This window comes from Periophthalmus magnuspinnatus, chromosome 20 (assembly GCF_009829125.3).
Source record: "Periophthalmus magnuspinnatus isolate fPerMag1 chromosome 20, fPerMag1.2.pri, whole genome shotgun sequence".
NCBI classification, from domain to species: domain Eukaryota; kingdom Metazoa; phylum Chordata; class Actinopteri; order Gobiiformes; family Gobiidae; genus Periophthalmus; species Periophthalmus magnuspinnatus.
Genome location: NC_047145.1, coordinates 15,319,705 through 15,347,271, shown reverse-complemented (window position 1 = coordinate 15,347,271; position 27,567 = coordinate 15,319,705). Strand labels below are relative to the sequence as shown.

Below are 27,567 nucleotides of genomic sequence, written 5' to 3'. Positions count from 1 at the left end.
CAAAAGTCTTTTATGTGCTTTTTGCAGCCACGCATGATTGGGAAAAGCCGTATAACTAGATGTCAATGTGGCTGTGGGATTGTATTGTGACCGGCGGCAGGCATGCAAAGCACAGCACAGCACAGGGCCTTCTGGGATATTTAAAGAGTGCATGGGAAATTTCCCTTGGCGTACAGAGAGACACTGGTAGACAGCGTAATGTCTGTATTCTAACCAAGACAAATTTGCATCACGATAAAACCTCAGCATCGTTTATCATGAGGGAAACTGTCAGGTTCATTTCATAAGAAGCATATGACTACTCCTTACATTATATGCATCCCACGTGAGAATGATGGTTTATGAGGCGTGCATATTCAAAGGAATAATTGAATACTATTTTATTCAAAGATGGATGATGGTGGCATAAATGTGTATACAAAATAATCACTTGCAATAGAAAACATTGCCTATAGAATTTATTCACCAGAGCTGCTGTATATATGTGTATATATATATATATATATATATATATATATATATATATATATATATATATAACTTCGCCATGGCAACTAGGCCTATGTAATCTGAAGAAAAATGTTATACAGCTGTGATTTAAAGTCAAGATTCAATATACATTTTAAAAAAGTCCAGGAGCGTGAACATCTAAAATAACCCTGAAATATAAAGTACTAGTTTAGCCTTTATTTTCTCTATAAGGAACAACATACATATTTAGAGCATATTAGTAAAGACCTAGACTATGGTGTTGGCAGGTTTTATGCATAATGACTCCACACTGAGAGGAGTACAGAGGATATTATATTACATAACACTTGCAGCATATGGGATTTGCCTGTGATCAGGTGAAAATTGTAATTCAATTGGAAAACCAAAGAGTTTGAACAGGACAAAATGGCTGGGAAAAGGTTTATTCATATCTATTCAAAGCTTTTTTTTTTTCTTACACAGAATGCCTGCTGTTTCATAACTAAGGTTGTGTTTAAAATCTATGAAGTACTTTGTAAATAACACATTGTGATTTATGGTTTCGACCACAGACAAATTCAGCGAAAACACACAACATGGTTTCTACGAGGATTCCATTGCATGAGGTGGTTAGCTTGAGTTTTATCTCCTTTGACAGAATTACCATCTCTCCTCGTTTGCCTTCTGCCTCTCTACAGAAAAATAATTGGACCCCTTGTCACTCGTCACGGCAAACTGTGGTCCAACTTCTGGGGAGCCCTGAGCCTGGACGGTTATTACGCCCGCTCCGAAGATTATGTCGACATAGTGCAAAGAAAACGTGTGTAAGTACAACCACACCACACTTACCTCGCTACGCTATGGAAGAAGAGCTGTGCATTGGTCACGCTCCACTTATCTGCATCTAGGCATTAAACCACTGTGGGAATGTGATCATAAGTGTACGGGGAACCTGAACTGTCTTGTAAAGATACGTATGGCGTACTATAGCATTTGAACTACTTTTATTTTACGCGGTGACAGTAGTAGTTGTGGTAGTAGTATTCAGATAAGGTCACAGAGGGGAAGTGATTTGTAGTAGTAGTTTATTAGAAGGTCCTAGATTATGCAAAACTGACTCTTCGGAGCTTTGAGCCATGTTAGAATATTGTGACTTCATCAAAAACATACCTGGAGTTGTGGTTTGTTTCATTCACACGTGAGAGACCCTTTATTATTAGTCTGCCTAGCTCAAAATGCTACGTTAACAGCTACGTTTTACCTTTAGTTCAGTAGAAATGAGCAGTTCCAGGGTTTAAATCATCCAAATGTTCCTAGTGAAGTGTATGGAGTATTAAAACACAGTGGAGCAGTAGCGTCACAAGGTGGAACCGAGTGTTTTCTGCCTAAATATGCAGCGTTTGTGTGTTAAATATGTCTGAATGAAACAAAACACAACTCCAGGTAGTTTATGATGAGGAAACAGCATTATAACGTACATCTGAAAATTGCATAATCTGGGACCTTTAATAGAGTAATGTATTTTTGAATGAGTGCAAGTTGCAGCCACTGATGTTGTAGTAAAAGTTGCAGTAGTAATGATAGTAGTAGGCCACCTTGAACTTAAAATACTTGTTACTGTATTGAGAAATTTTTATGTGAATGAGCTATACAAAAGAGGACCTATTCTGAGCCATAAAAATATATACTCGGCTGATTCCAAAATAGCTCTGAAGAAACCTTGGTCTTGGAGTTTTTTTGTACTTAAAAATAATGTGAAATGAGCCCTATACAGTTAAATAATATACATCGACTCACCGCAGAGGAAGTTTAATATCCCATGAACCTGTGGCCAGTCAAGGGTCTACTTTACTCAAAGAGAGAGTTTGAGAATAGCACAGATCTTTGGCTGCAGAGGAGCGGACCAAGACGGCACATCAGACGCAGAAGAGAAGCAAGCAGCATTAGGTTCAAGTCAAGCAGTAAGTTTAGAGTTCAGCATGGACAGCGGGATGGACAGAAAAACATGGATAAGGTTAAATCTTCCGTAATAGCAGAAGTGGCAGTGTAGTCTTCATCACATCAGGAATTAAAACATCTATTTGGGTTGGTTTCCATTATTATATAGAATCTGACACATTTTCATAGACATCTACTTGGTCTAGTATGAAAACATTACCTCAATACCTCGCTCTTAAAGTTTAGACCCAAGCAGAGTAAAGAGAGCTGGTGGAAATTGGACTTCTGGTAAATGGTCGCATTTTTATATAGCGCTTTTCCACTTTCAATGTACTCGCCCATTCACATTCATCTGCAGGAGCTGGAAGAGCGTCCTGTGTCCTGTTTTTAGGATTTGGTAAATTTATCAAGCAACAAATCTGTATATTCTTATAGTAATATTATATACAGTAGTTCAGTTAAATGTATTCATAAATCATCAAGAATATTATGCAAGTTATAGGGATCTATCTTGCCATAACAATAATTTTATCTGCCTTTAAATAACTACGGGCAGATTAGATTTACCAATGACCGAATGTCTTTTTAATGCAAAACCATAAAGGGACCCCCCACTGTAACACAGAGGGAACACGTAGACTCCATCCCAGTCCGTTTGACCACTCGACCACCTACACAGGACTGTTACCAAGTTACATTCCAAAACAAGAAGAGCCACAACCTCGCACATCCGAGGAATGCTCATTCTAATTGAGGCTGTGCACTTGTTGTTTCTAGGGGCGTGTGGAACATTCCTTTTATGGCCCATGTCTACCTCATCCAGGGCGCAACATTGAGGAACGAGCTGAAGGAGAGGAACCACTTTGTTTTGGAGAAACTGGACCCCGACATGGCTTTCTGCAGAAATGTCAGAGAGCTGGTGAGGGCGAACCACCTGTGTTATTGTGTCAAAGTGCAATTTGTGTTCATTTATTCTATATTTTATACGTGGGCATATGACAGGTTAGACTATTGACTTCACTAAAAGATATGTTACCAAAAGAAAAAAAAAAAGTCTAGTTTTAACATTTTCTTGTCCCTGATTAATTGTCCCTGCATTTTAGATGGAATTTTAGCTGTTGATTGGTAGATGTACTCAGCCTTACTTCCTATTTGTACCATTCTTCTCAACTCCACAAACCACTTCGCTGATGTAAAATTACACTAAACATTTACCACAGGCACCATCACGCCAAAGCATGTAATAAGTAGAAAAAACATGAAAACCTGTCATATGCACTTTAATTTACAATATGAATGTTAATCTTGATGAAACCAACAGTGCAGCAAACAGGATACTGGCAAGTATAGTGAATGTGGTTGAATCGTCTCACGTCTGTCATCGAGGCATGGCTTGCCTGTGTTTTTGGAGGGCTCTGCGGTGCTTAAGAGCTTAAACTCGCCTTATACTTGTACATCCATCACGCTCTCCCTGTCGTATGTGACCAGAGACACTGCACTCAGCTGCAATGCCTGGCTGATGAACTGACAAAATCACTTTGGGTTTCTAACTTTTCACCTAATTGTAAATGTATCCAAACTGTGCACTTTTGGATTGTGTAACTATTTCTCCCAGCATGCCTTGCACATGCCTCACTTCCTCACAAAGACATCAGCTTCAGAGGGACCTTTGCTCTTTTTACACACAGGCATCTGAGCTGTCCTCCTTTAACTATGCGAATGTGACAAATGTCTCTGTCTATCTTAAGTATTTATGTTACCGTATTGACGTAATGCTTCTCCTTTATTTTAGACCAGTCACAGAGAAAAAGACTCCCCTTCTCCGGAATCATTCCATATGCTCAGGCCCCCGAAGGTTCCCATTTGTTTTGATTATTCTAACGACATGTCCAGTGGCGTAGCTCATAGCACATATTTCACAGTCTAGTATTTTATGTGCATGTTGTAAATGCAAAAGCCAATTAAAATATAGCATTATAAAATTGTCAGCTTTTTATGTGAAAGAGCAGGGTTCATTTACAGCAAGGAATGCCTGGTGACACTTTGTTCAGTGAATCTAAGTGCAAAAGTATTCGCTTAAGTGGTAGAAAACACCTGTTGTTTATCTTGGATTGGTCAAAGGGGAGGAGGGTCCATTTGCAAGTCCTCTGTCCTGATGCCTTATTTCAAACAGCTCCTTAACTGTAGCCACCTGCTCCCTCCACTCAAAGACTGATCTCAGACTAGGCTGCAGCATTATCACATATTATCTTTGGCACATTTTTGGTAATTCCCTTTCCAAAATTCTAATTCATCATATTTGTAAGTCTATAGAAAGCCTAGTCTGATAGTGAGTCCAAAAGTAGAGCACCCTCATTTTTTCCCTCTAAGGAAAGTAGAATTCCTTGATTTGCTTTGACCCAAACCACGTCCTTTCCCTCCTCCTATAATCTTAACTCACTCCCAGCCCACAACGCCCTGCAGCACCCATAAATAATCCCGGATTATTTATATGGCACTTATGTTTCTGTTGGTTTTACCCACCAATCAAGCATTTGATTGTGACAAACACCCTTTCTGCAATTATCCAGTTGAATTAAAGCTATAATTGAATGCTTAAATCAGTTACAGTCCCATAATGAGGACCTGCCGTGCGTTAGGTGTTCACATTCAGATTGTGTGTAAATTTGGATCCATTACTGAGAAACCTGTTTAGTAACTTTGTACGCAGCTCACTGAACTTTTTTTTTCTCCGTTTGCCACAGGGAGTCTTCATGTACATAACAAACCGTCACGAATTCGGGAGACTAATTTCCACAGCCAATTATAACATTTCTCATTATAACAACGACTTGTGGCAGATATTCGAAAACCCAGTGGTAAGTCATTATGCAGGTATATTATTCTGCTCCATTGTGAAATAGAGAAACAATTACTTCTGTAAGGCACAAATGAGCAGCAGGCACCTGTGAATAGTATTAGCTGTAATGGAAGGATTGTGGGTGAAATAATGCTTGTGAGCAGAGGTGGGCGATATCTTATTTTGAAATAGTTTAACGTATTTCAGATCTTTATTTATTTATTTATTTTTTTTGTCTTTAATACGTTAACTGCCAAAAACCTGCAAACAAGTTTTTTAATAGTACATCCCATTTATTTTTTGTCTGCCGTTCACAGATCACACATCAAAATATTAAACAGTATTATTATTATTATTATATCGGGAGAATCAGTACAAAATATTAAAGTCCATTGAGCAACGTTTTAGTCAAAAATGGTCCACCAGCTTCTTGTCACCACAGGAATTTTATATATTTGTATAAAACGTTCCACCATATGCCATAAAACATATTTCAAAGTATTGGTTGAAAGATGCAGTACTATAGGTGACGTGCCGCCAGCAAAAAGTTGGTGTTACTTTAAGATATACACTTTTATGTCAATATTGCCTTTCCCTACTTGAGAATGACAAGATGTGAGGTAATATAAGCTTTGGGGATTTTGACCGGTACTTGGCACGCGTGGTATTTGAGGTGGGATTAACTATGTAAGGTATGCAGGTCAGCAAACAGTCCAGACAATACGGCCCTTGACTAACGTTATATCTTATCTCCACAGGACTGGAAGGAGAAGTACATCCACCAGAACTATACACAGATTTTCACCCACAACTACATGGAAGAGGTAAATGTACAAACACATAGTAAATAATATAGCAGTATGAAGTATAGAGGTAGCATGTTACATTTCACATGGCGTTCCTCGGGGTTTTGAATTGTGTCTTTGTGTGTGCGTCTGCTGCAGCCTTGTCCGGATGTGTTCTGGTTCCCCGTCCTAACAGAGAAGGCCTGTGATGAACTAGTGGAGGAGATGGAGCACTACGGCTCATGGTCTGGAGGCAAACATGAGGTCAGTGCTGAGAGCGGAGGGACACTGGACAAAGCCCTCCAGTCAGCACTCAGCACTGGGTTTTCCTGAGTGCACACGCATTATGCAACGCTCAGAGGCTCTCACGCTCACTGCTTAAGCCGTCATCTCGTACTTGATAGTTGTTTTTAACTGATTATTTAGTCAGTTGTTACAAAATTGATACACAATGAACATAGAGAGAGGACTTCATTTGTATTTGTAGATTTTATTGTCCCCATAGGGAAATTTGTCTCTGCTTTGGAACCATCATTTAATCAGTGTCTCTGGACAATCTGTCAGATCTGTCAACCGTAGTGTAGCACCTATGGACTAGTGTAGGATATAGGATAGTATTTCAACTAAAATACTTGTACTAGTATTAGAAATGTAGTAAGGTGGTAGTAGTAGTAGTAGTAGTAGTAGTAGTAGTAGTAGTAGTAGTAGTAGCAGTGCTTAGTTAATAATAGTAGTAGCAGTGCTTAGTTGAGAGTAGTAGTAGTAGTTAGTAGCAGTAATAGTAGTAGCAGTGCTTAGTTAATAATAGTAGTAGTGGTAGTAGTGCTTAGTTGATAGTAGCAGTAGTAGTAGTAGTAGTGGTAGTAGTAGCAGTGCTTAGTTAATAATAATAGTACTAATAGTAGTAGTAGTGTTTAGTTGATAGTAGCAGTAGTAGTAGTAGTAGAAGTAGCAGTGCTTAGTTAATAGTTGTAGTAATAGTAGTAGTAGTGCTTAGTTGATAGTAGTAGTAGTAGTAGTAATAGTAGTAGTAGTAGCAGTGCTTCGTTAATAATAGTAGTAGTGCTTAATTAATAATATTAGAAGTAGTAGTAATAGCAGTAGCTGTAGCAGTATTTAGTTAATAATAGTAGTAGTAGTAATAGCAGTAGCAGCAGCAGTAGCAGTAGCAGTGCTTAGTTAATAGTATTAGTAGTAGTGCTTAATTAATAATATTAGAAGTAGTAGTAATAGCAGTAGCTGTAGCAGTACTTAGTTAATAATAGTAATAGTAATAGCAGCAGCTGTAGCAGTGCTTAGTTAGTAGTAGTAGTAGTAATAGCAGTAGCAGTAGCAGTGCTTAGTTAATAATAGTAGTAGTAGTAGTGCTTAATAATATTAGTAGTAGTAGTAATAGCAGTAGCTGTAGCAGTACTTAGTTAATAATAGTAGTAGTAGTAATAGCAGTAGCAGCAGCTGTAGCAGTAGCAGTGCTTAGTTAATATAAAGTTACCTTTGATACTTCATTTTTAATACACTGTAGTTTCATGAGTAATTTCATTTAGATTTGGTCTATTCCCTGAGCCAAAACCATCACAAATCATATGTACTGCATATATATCATAATATAAACACTGGCTTTCTTTGCCGTTTTAATTTTATTCCACTCTGCTAATTATCATAGAGTTAAACCTTTTACAGTGGTATAATAATCTTGCGTTTTAAAGTGTAATGCGTGCAACTTGTTTTATGTAGTTAGAAAGTGGTAATTAGCAAGTGGCAAAGTTTGCCTGGAAAGATGAATGGGTGCGTTTGGGAAAAGGCTTAGCTGTATGGGTCATTAAGCCTGGTCCTGCAGACAACAGCACACCCTGTGGTTAATAGTCACCAGACACACACTTCTGCTACCGCCAAAACTCTGTCTCTCACTTTGAGGCGGTCGGGTCATTTGTTCCGTCGTTAATCACGCCATTGTGTCTTCTCAGGACAAACGGATCTCTGGAGGCTACGAGACTGTACCCACAGACGATATCCACATGAAACAGATCGGTTATGAAAAAGAGTGGCTGCACTTCCTCCGAGAGTTCATTTCACCAGTGACGCTAAAGGTTTTCTCCGGGTACTATACAAAGGTGAGTGGAAAACTGAAGGGTCACTCAGACATGTTTGCACTGTAGAGCTGCAAGATTCATCACAATCAAATCAAAATCTCAATTTGACTTTTTTTTGGGGTTTTTTCCAAGTACTGTAATTTCCTCCACAAACAAGAAACAACAAAATAACCCTTCTTATTCGGCATAAAATGTATTGTATTTTAGAACTGTTCTCTTATGAAATACATGTTTTTCTTGTATATTCTTTCATGTTTTAGTTTTTTTAAGCTGTAAACTAAATTGCTAATCTAATTGCAATTATAATGCTTGTCAGAAAAATTGCAATTACAGATGTTCTCATTACTCAGAATTACTCATTGTTCGGCCCTACTGCACAAGCACATATACTGGGAGTGATAGTGGCTCTGTACTGTCTAATAACATCAAGTGTACCTCTGTAGGGATACGCGGTGATGAACTTTGTGGTGAAGTACACTCCAGAGAGACAGGCGTACCTCAGGCCACACCACGACTCCTCCACGTTCACTATCAACATCGCCCTCAACCACAAGAACACAGACTTTCAGGTACTGGGTTAAGATCTTTACTTTCCTCTAGTTGCAGTGGGTAAAGTTTGCAGACAAAGAAATTGTTCAATATGAGAGAAAAATGGTTTTCTCGCCCAGCCCTCAGAGCATCTCAAAACTTCTTCTAACTAATTGTGTTAATTATATTGTCATGTGTTGTAGGGTGGAGGTTGCCGTTTCCATAGATATAACTGCTCCATTGAGTCTCCCAGAAAAGGGTGGAGCTTCATGCACCCAGGACGCCTGACCCACCTGCACGAGGGCCTGCCCACCACCAACGGCACCCGCTACATCGCAGTGTCCTTCGTCGACCCCTGAGCTAGGCTTTTTACAGAAGGTTTTATTTGTTTGTTGATTTGTGGCTCACATTTGTTTTACTATTTTAAAGTCAATGCTTTAAAAGAGTAAAGAATTGTTATACAATCTCTGTCAAACAGAGTGAAATGTTGAAAGGGAAGTGACAAAATTCAGACTAAAGATACACAAAAACAAGTGACAATCATGAGAAAACAAAATACAGTTATTTATTGTTGGGAATGAAACTGTCTAATCGAGTCTGTAAACACACTGGTAATCTTGTGAACTCGCTCCTGTAGTGAGGTTAGCATTGACCTGCTAGCACACGTGGCGTTTGTGTATCTATTGATCATTCAGGAAAATGTCACTGAACTTTTGGTACTGTAATCTGCTACTGGTGCTGCCCTCCTGTGACTCTGCCTTAAAGCTATTGCTGGACTTCACTTGTTTTCTTATCTTGAGCTGTAACACAAATTTGATTTGTGAGTTTGTGATGTTTTTTTTGTTCAGTTACAAAAGTCTGTTGAATCAAGTTAGGTTTAGTTTGACAAAATGCAACAATCTGTTTCTTCATGAAGTTTTTTGTCACAAATTCTTCAGCCATGTTTTTCTTGGACCTGTGTGAATGGATTTTGATAAGCACAGAATAAAGTTGTTTAACTTATTTTTGAAATAAAACAAAAGCTTCATAAAAATGCATTCGATGTCTGGTATGTGTGTGCCTGGAAGTGATCACTGAGCTTTTCCCGTGCACTGCCATATGTCATAGTTCAGAACAGGTCTCTGGAGGACTGGAGTGGAGTACATACAGTGACACATGGAGAAACAATCCGAGCACGGCTGGTTCTTCTGGGACGACTTCTTCTGCAGAGGAGGAGGAGGCAGGGCGTGATGATGATGTACATGAAGTGTGAATGTAGTAAAGTTTACCTTGGGGTACAAGAGTAAACATGTACTGAGGCTGTACAGGTGGAGGAGGGGGGGGCGACTGATGAAATCACAGTCCACAGAAAGTCTGCTTTGAAGAAGAGTGACTCAGGTTTTTCTGTCCACAGCACTCATTTTTTATTTATTTTTTTGCCATTCTTATCGAACAATATCCAGAAACTTTAGATTTAACTTGTTGTGGTAATAACATAATGGCTTTGACTGCATTGAAGAAAGTACTAATACCACTGTACTTTTAATATTACCATCTCTAGCTATTGACCTAGTTGATTTAGCCATTAATATTTTGACAGCACAGTTTCACCATCTTGTAGACCAGGAAAGATATATGGCTAGAAGAAGAGTTGAAAGCATGTCAGCCTTCTGCATCTTATCGGATCTCCCCCACCTCCAGAGACCAACCCTCACCCCCAAGACTCAAGAGCGCACCAGGGCTACCTCCATGGCTACGTGCACGTCTACAGTAGGGCCTTGGCAAGATGTCTGAAAATCTGTTGGATCTTGAAAGGGAGAGAGAGGGAGAGGGATAGAGAGGAGAGAAGGAGGGAAAGGGGGAATGAGCAGATTTAGGTCAGCACTGGGGGTAAGGCCTGCACCTCAAAGGGGTTCTTTGTAGGCATCACTTCCCAGTCTGCGTTGTGTCCAAAAGTTTCTGAAAGGTGACATTGATCCCAGGGAGGCATGCAGGACATACCTCATAAACCAGCAGCCTCACAAAGATAGGACTTCATACAGGGTAGAGGAACGACCAAAATAGTGAGGGAGAAGGGGGAAATATGAGGTGGGCAAGGTGGGTAAAATGTATAGTTTTAAAAAGGTTCAGAAACATTACTGAAATTCAGCAGAACATTCTTATATCATATGATCTGGGTTAAAAGAACCTAAAACCAACATTCGAAATAAATCTGTTGTTTATAAACCCCACTGTCCCTGTATAGACCAGCTGAGCTCCAGGCCACAGTGCGAAGAGAAGAACCGTGATACTAAAGAACATACCAGAGTGCACTGCACCGCTAACTGCAGGCTGCCATAGAGACAAACACTGTTTTGGAGCAATACTTCCTGCCTAAACAAACCAGTGAAATTAGGTGTTGGGATGAGATGCCTGAGGTTACACTGTGTTTGGGCATTTGTGACACTGGTGGTTTAGATCTGTATGGTACAGAGCATACCACTGGTGCCAGTCTGGCATGTGGTGTGCACAAAGACTGTTGTTAGTGAAGTGTTTAACTGTGCAAATGCATCCAGGATAACCTTTAAAGCATAAAAATAAACTAGCGTGAAAGTGTATTACTCTCACTTTGCAAAGACGGGTAGGGCTTGGGGTCATAATTTACCACGGGTTTCAGAATAATAACAAATTAGGACCATTGTCATAGTAACAATTTAAAACAAATATTATATTTTTTGGGAATAATGGGAAAATGGGAAAAAGTCCTCATAACTAGAAACTCATGAATAGGTGCTGGTTGTTAGGTGCATTGTAATTTCCTGCATAGAAACACCATAGTGGTTATATTCAAACTCTACAAGCTCCAAACATTTCACCCTAGATTAAACTAGGCTCATTATTGTATATTATTGCAGTATTGCTTAATGCATGAAGCCATTAGAAACGCCATATGTACAATCACTGCCAAATTGTTTAGGCTCTACTCCAGCTCGGGCAGGCATTCATCAGCCAGCAGAGCACTTATGTCCTGGCACTTGTTAAAGAAAGGAACACAACAGCAGGTCTGCTCTGTGTGTGATATGTATATTGTACGTGGTATGGAGCGTATGATAACCAGTGAAAACGGACTGGGTGGTGTTTGGATAGCAGGCTGGGGTAGGGGTACGTGGGTTCAAGTGCAGTGCAGCAGTGAGTCAAGTCTTGTGGAAAAGTACTGAGACGGAACACAAACACAACCAGGAAGCGTTGGGGACACAGTGTTTTAGGGTAACGGGGAGATGGGTGTGTTAGCTGGACTGCTTTACAATTTAAAAAGGAAGTACTGTATATGTACATACTGTATATGTATGGGATATTTCAATGTGAGGACCTTAAAACCACATGAGTGTACAGCAAAAGAGGTGTTACTTTACATTTTATAAAGGCCTGTGTCCCTGAGAAAATTTTACCTCATGCAAATTCAAAATATTTTTACAACATACAGCTGGAAGAGAAATTGCATTTTTGTGCCGTGCCAGCCTCCTCACACTGCCAGTTCAGTCCTTATTATCTTGGACTACGCCGTCAGAGGTATAATATTCCCTACAATGGAAGCATACCTAGACTGGACTGGACTGGACTAGACTGGACTGGACTGGAATGGACAATACTATCACAGTGTCTTGAGAGTTCATGTCTCTATGTACTGAGTAAATAATTTCTCTTACGTTAGAAGTCCAGCCTCATGCCTCTTCTTCTAACTCTCTGGTTACTTTAATTTATTCCATAACAACAACATACAACAAACATGCTAATTAATGATCAGCATCTACATTGCAGTTCAAGGGTAAATGCTCCATAACCACTAGTCCCCGTAGATCGGTGATGATTCTATATGGTTTCTAGTGGCAAAAATGTGTGTTCTGATGCTATCTTGCAATGTTGTGGAATACCTCAAGACAATGTTCTGGCCCCAAACAAGTTCTGTCTCTCTCTCTCACTATTATTTATAAATTGACACCAAAATGTAATTTCACATTATTTCAGGATGCATAATTTCAGAACTAGTATTTCAACTTGACTTTGACCTAAAATAAAACTTCCAGGTAGGTCGGATTTAACTCTATAGCCCATGGTGCCAATTAGTGCAGATTGCATGCTTTTAGTCTATCAGCAGCACACTCCCTTTTTACCAGCAGTCTGTTTACCATCCTGAAGTAAACTGGGTGCAAGTGCCATTTAACCAAATTACACAGCAACGCTCTGTAGAAACAATCTGCCACAGCCCCGCACTCGCACACACTAACATCAGGCATGTATTGATTTATGGCAAAGACAAAGGCATAATGGAGATGCAGTGCAGAGCGGAGGGGAAGCCACGTACGAATGGGGGAAGTCTGAACCTTTCCTGAATAGCTTTAGAATGATGTTGAGCTGTATTAGAACAAATGTAAGACCACATACTCTAGTATACACCCATGGACCACTATGGAAGCTACCTGGACGACTAAGGAATCCCTCAGGTTCCACAGCAAGGCCACATGGTAATATAAAAGAAAGTACTACTATTTAATGTTGAAAATGACATTCTATAGTCTATTGAGTTTTTTATTATCGTGGTATTGGAATTGGTATGGAGTATCAAGTCTATTCCTTAGTATTGAAATTGAATTTGCAGGTTAAGCATTGTGATAAAGTCGTCACTACTGATCATACAAAACATTACGACCACCCATTTCTTAACAGTATTTTAATATTAGGAAAGATGTACCATGTTAAAACTCTTGTCACACAGAAAGAAGTTTGTGGGTTTGATTCCCAGAAATTCACTAAACATTAAGCTCAATAAGACACTCATCTTCTAATCTATTCCAGGGAGCAGGGTTTGTGGCTAGTTGGAGCTTTTCCCGGGTATAATATGGGTCCAAGGTAGGAGGCACTTGACAACTGTTGTGGAATTTGTTGTCACTATGCATTAAGATCTCCTAATCGATCCCAGATGACACACAAAAAGTAGCATTCTATCTCCACATTCATAATTTTAAGTCACAGTTTCAATTACGCAGGTTTTGGATGACTGACTGATGATACGAGTACCCAGAAAAAACAAAAAGTTGCATTTATAAACCAATATTTAACTTGAACTTTTGCAAAGATTCTACAATTTATATGGCAACGTGATGTCCTACCTGTCAACAACATGGTGAAATAATTAGAGGGTATTTTTGTACCAATCTGAGGGGATGAGAACAAGAACACATAATTAGAATCAATTAATGATATAATTAAATATTTGATCAGGTAGACTGCCAAGCAAGCGAGCAATTAAAGATAATATATGCAAGCAATTAGCTATGATAATTTGGTGCATCTAAAGGTTTCAGTTTGCTGTTTATAAGCACCATTTTGAGTATTTTTTTTACCAGTCAAAAGATATATTTTATTGGCAATGGTGCTAATTTCTTAACGCTATAAAATTATACTTGCTCCCTAGCTCCATTGCAAAGCTGTGAGTAGTTGTGGTGTATGCAGCTATGTGGAAGCTGACTCGTGACTCCTTCCCACAGTGGCCTGTATGACCTCATGCCATAGACAAACTCCCAAGCAGTGTCTGTCTGCTGCCACCACCTAATTGTACGTTTATACTGTGCTGTGTGGCTCCTGCTCCAGAACGGTTTGGATCTCCTCTTCTCCGGGTTTTGTTTTTAAAAACCCGGGTGTAGATGTTCCGAGTCCTCCCCATGAACTCTCTGCTCCCGCCAGCACCCATAGGAGACTGGTAATCTGGTAACCACAGCACATCAGGACAAAACCAACCTCTCATCCTCCTCTAATCTTTCTAATTGCGACTTTTGGCAGCGACTTCAAAGGCCTACTGCAAGTTGAAAAGACTTTTTTTCACTTGGATACCTCTCTGTTGCGTGCACAAAAAGGAATCATCCATGCTGGACACTTGGGTTAGGAGTTCTCCTATTGTGGTTTAGGGCTGTTATGGTAAAGTCATCATGGTGGGAGACATCTTTTTTTTTTTTCAAAGTTTGCAAATTGATGCAATGATCTGTGTGAGGTGAAAGCCGTCATGCAGTTCTTTTCATGTATCGTATTTCATGGGAGGCATATACTCCCCAGGCCCATGCCACAAACAGTAGTCATTTCAAAAGGATTGTGTTAATTTTGAATGATTTACGATACAAGATGTGGTTTCTGTGCTTTTATCTGTATCCAAGGCTGAGTTCGGTACTCGAAAGTTGAAATCTAGAAAGCTGACAGTAAAAAGTGCTGTTGACAATGACCATCTTATAGCTTTGATCAGACAATGCTGTAAGTAATTGTCCAGCTGAAATAAAGCAAAGTATTTGTAATTAAAGAAATCACATGGTTTGCTGGGCTAGACCTTCTGCACTATTGTGAGACAGGGGAAATTTACTGTAGTAATAAAGGTTGCAGTTTGGAAAAGATTTATTCCCAAACATTAAACAACTCAGTGGACAAAACATTTACAACTGCATTCAATTTGTGCACCTGTGCTTTAGATGAGCCTCAAAGTACAAACTCTACCTTATCAGCAGCTAGCTAAGAAAATAATAATAACGTTGCATTCATGTCATATAGTGATTCTGCTTTACAATTTTGTACTTTATTCATTCATTCCAGACTGACAGAATTGAAGCTGCCAATCTGCACCATCGACTCCTCCTCTGACCATCACCAACACCAACACACACAACAATATTCAAATTAGACAATGTGGCTGAAGTGTCTTGCCAAAGGACACTATGACACTATGCTCTAGACTAGATCTACTGCTGCCCCACTGTGGCACCAGGTATTCCCAGCAGTCTCACATCCAAGTACTAACCAGGCCCGACCCTGCTTAGCTTCCAAGATCAGATGAAGAAAAAACAACAACATACAATTAGAGCACTAGGAATCAAAATAAGTCAAGTATAACATGTATTTTGATGTCACAAACCAGTGTCTTTGCAGCAGTGAAGTTGCAAATTGGTTCTGCCAGGAGACAAGTGTACATAATAATAGTGTGATGAATCTAGTCCCCAAATAAAGTCATCTGTGTACTGTTTTTGCCCTTGTTTTGTTCGCTTAACCTATTGCATCAGACAGTTGCATAATATTGCTCATCTGTACAACTTCACTGAAGACGACTGCTGTGCAAGAGCTAGTATATGTCTTTGAAACGGATCAGGTAATTTAGCATTTAAAGGTCAGTGATTGTTGGGGGTAGGGGACCATAGTAACCAGAGGTCCATCTCTCACCCTGATGCCTTATAAGTCTGTAAATACGCAGTATGGTCAGAGCAAGGAATCCAGTATTGTATATGAAGTTACCCAAGCGAACAGGAATGCAAGGCTGATTCGCAAGGTCATGTTATTTTTTACTGTCTTGAGTTATGGCGTTGTCCTTCTGAAAATATATGTTGTGGTCAGTAAACTATAAAAACATTTGAAAAAACCCTCTATGTTTGATATATGTCTTTATGTGGGCTGGGAGTGGTCTCAATGTGACAAATATTCTTGATTTATTGCCCGGTACACAGAGTCCATATGGTTTCACTTCAGAAGCATGTCAATCCCATAGTATTGGGTTTCCTGTACACTGTGGATTGGCTCAGGGTCACAGAGAGTAGACAAAGAAGATAGTCATTTCAAAGCAGAAAAAAAAATAAAAAATATAAGGATGAAATCTGAAAGAAAGAAATTTGATTATTTGATTATTTCGTAATATCAACAATGCATATTCATAAAATGTGTGTAAAAAATGTAAACAAAACTCATTGAAAACAGGTTGAGGGAAATAGACACTGTAATTAAAGATGCATTATGTACCCTTTCTCATAGGGCTCTGTCACCTGGCTGTATCCATGGAGACTGATTTGCCTAGAATGTTCTTGCATTTATTAAATTACAGATGTTATACTGCACAAAACAAATATGCATTCCTCTCCACATATCTGACCTTTTACGTGGCCTATTGGCGCAAATGATGCTTGTCTCCATGAAGACAGATTAGAGAAGCTATGGAGACGTTTAATGCCATACTGTGGTACATTTCAGACAAAGCAAAAACATCTCTTTGAAGGAAGAAAAGTTACACATGTGCACCTTCACCTTATTTGTGTACTTTTCACTAAAATATAAAACAAAACTGGATGCAAAGTTAAAGATGGTTACTTTTAATTCATCCAAAGGCAGAAAACTATAAATGTGCATGTAAAATTAGCAGGCAGTTCATGTCGATTGGCATTTCAGTTAGTAACATTATACTAACTGTTCCTATTTCTGACATTAAAAATCAATTACACATGGCTATAAATGAGCTGGAGGGGCCATCTTGTATGATTAATAATTCATATCTTTGGACGTTTATGACCATCCCACATTGTGATAATGATCAGATTTCCACTTTCATTTCATATCAAGACCTCAAGGTTAATATCCCTGTATTAGAAATCCATACGCCTATTTACATGCAATAAGATTCTACGCCCACTTTAAAGATTACAAGTGCGATGGGGTCAATCACTGTTTACAATTTACGAATCATTTCAAGTTTGTGGATATCTGACTCCTACAAACTTTTGCTTAGCGGTGATGATATCTTGTTCTCAGGTGCTAAAACTCAACATTATAAATCACAATGTAAATATCTGGAGATTGGGCTGGAAAATGATCTGTACATTAGCGATAATGATGTAGAATGATTCTCGAGTGAGCCGTGATGGAGCGAGGAACATCAGCTGCAGCACTGCCTCCTGAGCCATCGCTCCCATCATCATCACTCCTGTACCAATGAAGAATTAGATCACATAAGCACAGCGGCACTGCGAAGGAGAATGTACAGGCTGCTGAAATTCTGCCAAAATGATTATGAAACGTGGTAGAATCCAAAGCAGGTAAGACACAATTAGATATGCCACAGTAATATAATGTATAAAAATAACATCGCTTTGTGAGATAAAACATTGCACAAAAAGTTTGAACTAAGGCTTCTTGTATTATTAGTTGTCATCCAGAAAACACACTTGACCGATGAATCTCTGTTTTCAGATGGGCGTGTGGGAAATGTGCTGCTTCGTTTCACATGTGTCGCTGAAATAAAACCCAAATTTGATTGCACGATCCTGTTTGGTCGAGTTTCAGACGTAGGGGGGTCAAACTGAAGACCCTCTTTATATAAAAAAAAAATACACAGAGACATCATTCTTTTCTGATTTGACACGGCAGGCACTTATTTGGTCAAGCGTTTTAAAGTGCAATAGATTTTTTAGGAAACGCTACGACGCCATATTGTTGCTTTGACTTTTATAATTATGTGTTATTTTTATGAGTTTTAACTTCTTGTTGTGATGTAATTTATGACTTCCTTGTCTGTGAAAGGTGCTATATAAATAAACTTAGCTGGCTGGCTTGCTCAATAACTTGCCACTCTAAATCACAGATGTCCAAAGGTGCCCAGGTGCCAAACGTGGCCCTCACACTGATGTTTGTTGGTCCAAACCCTGCAGGCGAATTGGCCCGAGTGAACAATCTAACACATAGTACAAGTATTACAAGCATTCACTGCAAGTTTTCAAAAGAATCTACCTTGATGACCTCCAAAAGCGTTAGACACATACAAATGAATAAACTGAGTCTGAAAAAAGACGCGGTTTCAAACTGGAGCAGAATACAATTTGAATGATTCATTGTATTGACCGCTAGTCTACGGCCCTCAACATTTTATTACAATATGCAATCCTCAAAGAAAAAAGTTTGTTCGGCCTTGCAAAATGAAGCCAACAATGCCATAGCGACCCACCGTGTTTCCACGTTTTAGCACTATTTGTTTTATTTTTGAATTGTTGAACTGTCTCTCAAATGGGCAATGTGGGTGTGCTACAACGAATGACAGAATAAAATTGATTTGCCAAATATGAAACATCAGATCCGCACTGCAGTTCTTTGAAGTTTCCCAATTTTGTAGTATTTTAATAGCACCAAAATGTGACGCTTTGAGGTCAACCCCTTGTCTGAAGAAGGGCTTGAACCTGAAATGTCACACTGTGGTGCTGTTAAAATAATACAAAATTGTGAGCGCCAAAGAACTGCAGCATGGATCTCTGCCGTTTTGAGTACAAATATGAAACATCCAAACAAGATTAACACATCAATGGGTGACCAGTGAGAAGGGCTCCTGGCTGTGTTGTATAACAATGTTCTCCGATCTGATCTGAATGAACTGTAGCCTTCTCCAGAACGTCACGTGATAATGTAGTGATGCATCTTACTGGCTGCTTACTTGTTTTTGCCAGGCCGTAAGGAAAGCTTATGCCCTCTTCTGGACTGCACCCCATGTTTGTGAGAAGGTGTCAGGTCCCTCATCACGATTTAAACTCCTTGGACCTCGTTTACGGATCTCGATGGCCTCTTTGATCAAGTGCTGGTATTTGTTGCTCTCAACACGGATAAGCCTGGCATCCTGTCTAATCTATTTTTATGTGCAACAGCTGGAATAGTTGTAAAAGTGGGACTTGTGTGTGTGTATAGAGCTGACCCAGGGTTGGATGGACTCTGGAAATTTGAGCTTATAGATAAAGACAGACACGCTTTTCAAACTTATCTCCCAAAACACAATAAAAAGTGGAAGTGGGATAGCAGTAGGTCACAATAAATGTCAAAAAGTGTTCATTCTATGCAAGGAAAATGTAAGATATTGTGTTATTTCATTGCTGTTTTTGTGCAACTCTTGTAGCAATTCTTGAAGGACAGGCGGTCAATCTACAGTCATGGAGTTTCTTCCAACTCAAGGCTGAAAGTTGTCACCAAAAAAAACTGTCTAGTTGTTGTTTGTGGTGTTGTAGTGAATATGAATGATGTTGCAGTCTTGGTGACTGGATATCTGACAATCAAGTGTCAAAACTGTGACCAGCTGCCCCCGTCCAGGCTAAATGTCAAAACTAATCCATCCATAGCGCCAAATGAGAATCCGGGAAAGAAAGTCGTGTGTATAGCAGTTACTTCCATGTCTAATATTGTCCTATTTTCATAAAGGGTTCCCATAAGTTACAGACAGTGGCAGGACATTTGGCTTGCAGAGATATTTTCTACAGAATCTAATGAGTCATGGTAGTCTGAGTGGAGCTGACATCATTTCCTCCGGTCTGGAATGTGGCCTTAACTGTCTGCACCAGGCGAGCTGTGAAATCCATCTTATATTGGTATAGCGGACTTAGCTTCTTACAAAAAAAGTCAAATGATAGAGTGCTACTGATAAGGAGGTGTGCGTGTAATATCATTTTTACTGAGCCACTTTAGGAAGCATTACGGTAATAACACAAACCCGGAGAGGACAGCGCGATTCTGGTATTTTCCCCAAACGCTATTTACAGAAAGGAGCAGTAATCCAGGCTTTGTCAAATTGCAGGGTTGTGCCAGAAAATAGGCATTAAGTGAGTTTTTTGTGTCCATTATGCACCAGGCTGCGATGGAACATTAACTAAAATGCCAAATTCAATGGTGTCATTACTGCTATCTGATAATTTAAGAGCGAAAGAGGGCTAAGCAGATACAGGGATGAATATGACACGCAAGCATAAAAAGAGGCAAAAAAAAAAAAAAAAAATCAAGGATGACATCTTCCTGCAAGGTCCTTCTCCAGAGCTGATATTGTGGATGATAAAATGGCAATAAATGGGTTGAAATTGTGTGTGAGGGAGAGTGAGCAGGCCACATTATAAAGTGAGACTAGTTCATGGTGTTATGCTGCGGGGGAGACATCTGGTCAGTGAGGTATGGGGAGTGGAATGGAGCCAATCAGGCAAAACTGTAACAGAAACCGTGGGCGACAATAATCCAGGTGGCCCAAGTCTGCAAAGTTCACACACAGATGGGCAAGGGATACTATTGTAGAACTACCAAATTTGGGGATGTTTAAACAAGGACAAAGCATCTCATACACAAAGACTTACTTAATTAATATACAAGATATGGAGATTGGTCCACAGCACTGCACTGCGGTTGTCCACTGCTCCTGACAGGTTCCACTGAGGTAATAGCGGAAAATGGGTCAAATGCATAAGACATATTTCCGTATAGGGATGCTAATAAGTGAATAAGGGCATTAACATTGTTCATGCTTATCTGGGGTATTAGAAAAGCCAAAATGAACAACTAAGCAAACCACATAGTCGAATGAGGTTCATCTGGTCTTCTGTTAATTTATTTTAATAGATTATTTTTCCAGACCAACAAATATCGTTGCCCACAGGACTTTAAACCGGGACGAGGGGGCCTTTTTACTGTCACACACCTGGGATACTGTCCTGAAGAAGTCGGACTACAGATGGTGCTGTCGTCCTGCCTTCTCTGGTAGGAAGACAGCACCAAAACCTGTTAAAATCTGCTGACTGGACACATCACAGCAACATCACGTGACCACTCAGAGGAAGAGGTGTCTGGTGTGACAAGACTCTAAACCTTGGTCTGGAAAAATAATCTATTAAAAAATAAACTTAACAGACAAATTACAAGTGATGGTATCTTATTCAGTCTATTGGTGGTTAATATTATGTCAGATGAGACTAACTTGTCACATCACCTTAGATTTTTCAGGTTGTAACCCTAAAAAAAGGAAACAATTGCATATTGGCGTTCATTCAGCTCTTCTCTGCACAAGTAAAAGGCCTATTACGATTGTGTGACAACATTTATTTTGAGATAATTGGACTATTGTTTGGTTTATGAATAACCTGCTAACCTTTGTAAAAACATATCCACACACAGCTGAAATTATAACATGAAATCAGTTATACTCATGGTAGAATATCCTGCCGTCTTCAACAGTGTGGATATTTTTTTCTCTAAACATCGGGGGCACACTGGGACATCAGGCAGGCCACTTCAACTCGTGCACTCTTTTAGCACAGCTTTCAGTGTTTGCTCAAATATTCTTAGCTGCTCTGGAGGAGGAGAAGTAGTCTTGAAGGATGCTTATGTGGCTCAAAAGCGATGTCAATCTAAAATAAAACCGAGAAAGATTGGTTTTCATATAGGCTGGCCTGTTGACTACAATCCCAATCTCACAGGGTGTTTAATAGAAGTAGTAGCATAATTTTACCTAATTGCTTTTCAGTTTATTTGCAGCATGCTTAAATGGTGCAAAAATCAATTGTCCATAAAAAGAGAAGCGTGCCTAGTAATGGCTTGTGATGTAAGGCCCGGCGCACTCGTAACAGAATACAGATCACAGAACAACATGCAGCAGCAATATATTTAAGCAGCAGTGGCTCAGTGGTTAGACTGTTTACCCACTAACTCCAAGGTCAGTGGCTTGATCCAAGTTGGAACCGGTGCGTAATGTCCTTGAGCAGACACCTTTCCTATTTACAAATGTGCTGTGGGAGTGAGTGTTGGTTATTGGAGAGGTTGATGGCTCAATTGCCAGCTTTGCTTACGTCGGTCTACCCCAGGCCAGGGCAGTCCAAAACAAATGTAAGGCAATTTTAATATTAAGTTTTAACTATAACATGTGAGTATTTTATCCAGCCTATACTGCAGTATGTCAGTTAAGAAGTACAAATAAAATAATAATAAAAATGGTCCAAAATCACAACAGCCATAGATCATACAGTCACAAATAATAATAATAATAATAATGGTAACAACAACTATAATGATAATAATAATAATGATAATAATAATAATAATGATAATAATAATAATACTAATAATAATAATAATAATAATAATACTAATAATACTAATAATAATAATAACAATAACAATAATAGTAATAATGATAAAAGTGTCACCTGTTAAGAACATAATACTGTATTGTTTTAACCTAAAAAGCCACAAAATGCTTTGACCTCCAGCAGATGTCACTCTGCGCATGCTCCTTTTCTCCATCCAGCCACACGAGCATCAAGCGACATCCAATAAACACCACGATTTGAATCATAAAAGGAAAATTAGCATTTCTGCTCATTCGTTTCTGCATTAATCACACGTCCGCTACCTCAGAATAATCTTAAAAATAAAGCCTCTGAAGTTGCTGTCAACATCATTAACACCAAAGCAGAATTTCAAATGAAAAGCGCACATTTGATCCTGGGATGAGAGAGACGGGCCTTTGCTTTGGTGCGCCACCGTATTCCCCCTTGTGGCCGGAGACGAGACACCAAAGAAAAAAAATTAAAATTATAATTAGGCAAGCCACTGGGCCTATTTTAAGTTTGCAAGTTGAATCGACAGCTTTTTCAGCCCAATCAAGTAATTATTTGCAAAACAAATTTTTAAAAAGCCATGTTTGATTTGCTCTAAAATTGAGCCTTGGGCAAGACTAAAAATTAATAATTCCAAATAATAACACTGCTTTGTAGAAAACTATTATCCAAATGAGATAACGGCGCAGTTTCGCTTTTGACCACAGGGTAGCGCCAATGAGCCACAAATGAAACATGCGACTTTCACAAACTTCCAGGAGCTCGGAAAAAGCTTTTTTAATTGACGATGTGGGTTTTGGATCCGCTTGCACCGTACACTGGGAGCAAACTGGGTCATAATTTACAAACATCATTTAATAATAATGCCAATTCATTAGCGCAAGACCCCGGCAATGTCTTTCATCACTGCGAGGATGGGAGAATGCCAAGGGGGCTGCTGGGAAAAAAACAGGGTCGAATGGGGAGGAGGGGAGACGCAGGGGGGTAAACAGCGCGCGGATGTTCCTTGGCACAAACGCAAATTAATTATCTTGGACGAAAAAGGAATGAGTTTTAGATGGAAAAGTGTGAGATAGTGAAATAGAAGACAAGTGCTGCTTATTTACTTTACTTTTTTCATTTGGTTAAAGTTTTCAGGAGTTCTGGGTTAAACATTTACATTTTATTCAGCATTATAGAGGCCACTGGTGTCCTAAAAATGCACAAATTCACAAACACAATAATTAATTTGCATATTCATTTGCATAATCAAACAATGACCTCTTTTGTTAATGACAAGAACCACGTGATCTATCTCTAACTATGTGGGTCAATGGAGCAGGCGGAACTAGTGCAAATGGACTAATTGCTCAAGCTGTGGTTTGTTCAGTTATTATTTTACAAACACGTCAATGCATTGCTTTATATATCAAACGGTATATGAACATTAGTACTTTACATTTGACCCATGCTGCTGGGGTGACCTGTCCAGAGCAGAGGGGGTCCTACGCCAGATCTTCAGCCATGAGGGATAAATCTACTGTTTTTAAGCTGATGGGTGAACCAGAAAACCAAAATGGCACCCAGAGCTCATGCAAACTATAGAAAGACCCCTCTTGATGCAGGATTTGGTCATCTTCCTGTAGTAATCATGTGCAATACTGCATAATAATGGTCATCACCACTGGTACAATAGATTGAACTGAAGACCCATTACCTGACATTTTAATTTTACACCTTTTTGTATCTCATCTCTGTTCAAAGTTCAAAGCTAATATTATATTTAGATTATCTAGATCTAGATCTGTCTCCTCCTGTTCTTTCAACACTGGAATTTCCCCACGGTTGGACAAATTAAAGTTCTCTTAAATTATTCTAATTTGCCAGTAGTCATGTACCTCAAACATTAAGATAAGATAAGATATACCTTTATTAGTCCCACAGTGGGGACACAACTTGAGAATACAGCCATCAATTGATCATCAAAATCTCCAGTTCACTATCAACAACAGTTCCAAGACGTTCCACGATTGTAAGGAGTGAAGATGTGTTTTGTATTTTGGTGAAGCCTCTCTTGAAGAAGCCAAACTGGGCTGTAGGTGTTTTGCCCTGAGCGTTTCTGTGCGAGCTCTGAGGTCGGACCATTTCACGAGGTGATGGGTCTGGGCCATGTTGAAGTGCGCTCATCTAAACTCAGCACTGAGAGGGCTCTTCACGTGGAGCAGAGAGGATTATGGGATTTGTAGGAGCACATTTGCACCAAGTTAAAAACTGTTGAACATGTTATAACTTCACAAACTCAAACTCTTCTCCTGACCACTGCAGACTGAGCACTACTACTTAGACAGAGGAGCCTTGGGCTTGAGCTGGGCATGTCTGAGGAGACTCGTGAAAAGAGACTCAGTTTTGTAAAATATAACGGTTTATTCATGAATATTCTATATACTGTACTTCATATATTTTCAGCATTATATGTAATTAACAGTGACCCATGATCTGAAGGTCTGCGGTTCGAATCCTGCTCTCGACGTAAACATCATTGGTCAGACGGTCAGATCCACTAACCCACAGATGAATGCCGTCGTTGTGTCAAGACAGACTTAACCTGCCTTGCCCCTTTGACTGCCTTAAAGTGTATAAAAAGGTGCTATATAAAAATGAGACCATGCTATTACACATAACCTGTACGCATGAGATTTCCAGGTACTGCAGACCAAAACCAGTATACCAAACAAACACATTTTACTACATCTCCCACATTCTTTAACAATTCTTAGTATTTAATAAACTACTCATTACTAAAGCAAACTAATACCGAATGTGTTCACTTTAGATCAGGGGTCTCAAACTCTAACCGGGGGCCGCAGAAGGCAGGGTCTGGGTGAGGCTGGGCTTATCAGGTATTCCACAAAAAAAGTTTTGTTAAAATTTTCTCAAACGTCATCGCTGTTTTCAACATATTCGAGGAAATATTCCAATTCTTGTGTATTTTATGGATATACATCGTTATTTGCTGAATCTTTTGCGACGGGAGTACACAGCATGAGTGACACATGGTAAAGCCACACTAACATTAAACTTTCATATTGTCCTGCGGGCCACAAAATATCCTCTCGCGGGCTGCAATTGGCCCCCGGGCAGTGAGTTTATTATCATTATTCTTACATATAGCAGCATATGTGATTATAAATACTTACGTAAAAGACTGCAGACTCATGAGAACTTCAAACTAATAATAATTTAAGACTTGGTTCACACACTGCTGAACTCCACTCCCAAATAAATAACTTCACTATAAATATGCCTGTAGAGTGCAGCAGTAGTGAATGAATGCCCTTGAATGCCTGGTCTATCTTCCTCGTGTTAGCGTCCTGGGACATGTGGTAGATGCAGAGATGAAGAGTGGCTGCTGTGCTCCTGTATACATGGGGCAGGGACAATACTGAGGAACAGAAATGATGTGTCCCACACCAGCAGAGGGCCAGGGCACTTATCAAACACTCACTGTCCTAAGAGAGCCCTCCAGGTCAGGAAGCACCCCGCCTGGGTCTACACCTGCTTCCTGTGGATAATAAATTGTGGGAATGGTAATGAACTGGAGAGCGAGCTGGCAGAGTGGTTTGTAATGTAAAGTGATGGATTGTAATGAAGTAAAAGTAGTAAAGTACTCTATTTAAGTACAAATTTTAGTTATCTGTACATTTTAAAGTGTTTAGCTTTTACTTTTACTTCACTACTACACACTTGTCTATACTTTATACTGCACTACATCTTTGAACAGGACTGAAAAAGAAAGTATTTTTTGTTTTTGTCTGAGGCTTACTAAAAAGGCTACGGGCTTATTTTTTACATGTTCATAATTTCAGCAAACAAAAATATGCAAATAAAAACAGCTAAGATAAAAGTGATCATTTGTTTCTACTGAACAAAATTCTGCACAAGTCTGTATCAAAAACAATACATTTGAAGTTTTATTACATCTCAAAATCTGCATGAAATACTTTTACTTAATTAGATCACTATACTTTTACTTGAGTATTTTCTTTGCCCTGATATCTGTACTTTTACTTTAAGAAAATTGAGTACTTCTTCCACTATAGGTAATTGATCAAAATACACACCTAACTATACTACATGACAGTCACACATATAACTATAAAGATATATTTAAATACATTATTCATTACTTCTACCTTGCGACTCAAGCTGTAAAACGCTGTAACATCAGATTAAAGCCAAATTTATGCTATTCAAATTTTTATCCTTGACATTTTCCATTTGACCAAAACTGCAGAGCTCTAAACACCAACTGCTTATTCGTTTTTCAAGTCCATCCAGTGAATAAACTCACGTACTCGCCTTTCAATCATTTCAACATATTTCACAGAAAGTCCTGCCACTTTAATAAACATTTTGTAGACGGTCCAGGTTGGTGGTGCAAATATGGCTTCGGTGGTATCGTGTCATCATCTTAAAGTTTGGTGGTTCAATGCCAGCTCTGACCCCGTACTGTTGAGTCCTTGAGCAAGACATTTGTTACCTTGTATGAATGAGGTGAGCGATTAGTGGCAAGCGGAGGTTGTTGGCGCAGTTTATCACTCCAAACTGCAACTTGTTTAAAATTAAGTAGAGTTTTATGGTGGACTTTGCGTTGACTGTAAGATTGTAGATTTATTGACCTGGTTTATGCTTAATATCTCTGTAACTACTGGGCCTATCCACATGAAACAAGATCTGGTACAAAGTTTGTCATCTTCTCTGTCAGTATAAGTAAACTAAAATCACATTATTTTGTCACAGTAGCTTCAGAAAGTGGAGCCAATATTGCACTCTACATGTGATCGTCATCAGTTAAAAGGAGTTAACGGGGGGTTGCCCAAAGACACAGCAACAGCATTCAACTGTAAGAGCTGGAGTCAACCTGTTGGTCAGTGGATCTGATCGCTTTACCAATGACGTTCATATCGAGAGTGGGATTTGAAACGGCAGCCTTCGAATCAGTGGACAAACACTTTACCAACTGAGCTATACAATTGAAAACAAATATATATTTTTAAATAGTCAATCGTGGTCAAAATGGCACCGTATAATTGGAAGTTTAAACCCACGAACAGGCCCCTGTCGTCTGAAACCATGCCGTATGGAGCAAGCTTTAGCCAGGTTAGAACCACCAAGCAGCGCCTTGACATCTTTATTTTGATTTAACATCATATAACTCAGATGCCCTTCCGTTCAGTGAGGGTCACCCAAGTTAAGACCGGCTATTATTAAGCCATCTC

General features: G+C 39.3%; 1 protein-coding gene across 2 annotated transcripts in view; it reads left to right on the top strand.

Moving 5' to 3' along the window:
• The window catches only part of plod2 (procollagen-lysine, 2-oxoglutarate 5-dioxygenase 2), a 34,203-nt gene extending 24,519 nt beyond the window's left edge, over window positions 1-9,684 (top strand). Inside the window, exons 12-20 of one of the 2 annotated variants that reach the window (XM_033985824.2) lie at window positions 1,170-1,295; window positions 3,187-3,328; window positions 4,202-4,264; window positions 5,154-5,267; window positions 6,007-6,072; window positions 6,193-6,297; window positions 7,998-8,144; window positions 8,567-8,692; window positions 8,855-9,684. In XM_033985824.2, coding sequence (XP_033841715.1) covers window positions 1,170-1,295; window positions 3,187-3,328; window positions 4,202-4,264; window positions 5,154-5,267; window positions 6,007-6,072; window positions 6,193-6,297; window positions 7,998-8,144; window positions 8,567-8,692; window positions 8,855-9,010 — 1,045 coding nt within the window. In that variant the 3' untranslated portion in view covers window positions 9,011-9,684. The remainder of the gene's footprint in view (window positions 1-1,169; window positions 1,296-3,186; window positions 3,329-4,201; window positions 4,265-5,153; window positions 5,268-6,006; window positions 6,073-6,192; window positions 6,298-7,997; window positions 8,145-8,566; window positions 8,693-8,854) is intronic. The other variant, XM_033985825.2, reaches the window with a different exon arrangement.
• Window positions 9,685-27,567: the final 17,883 nt, after the last annotated feature.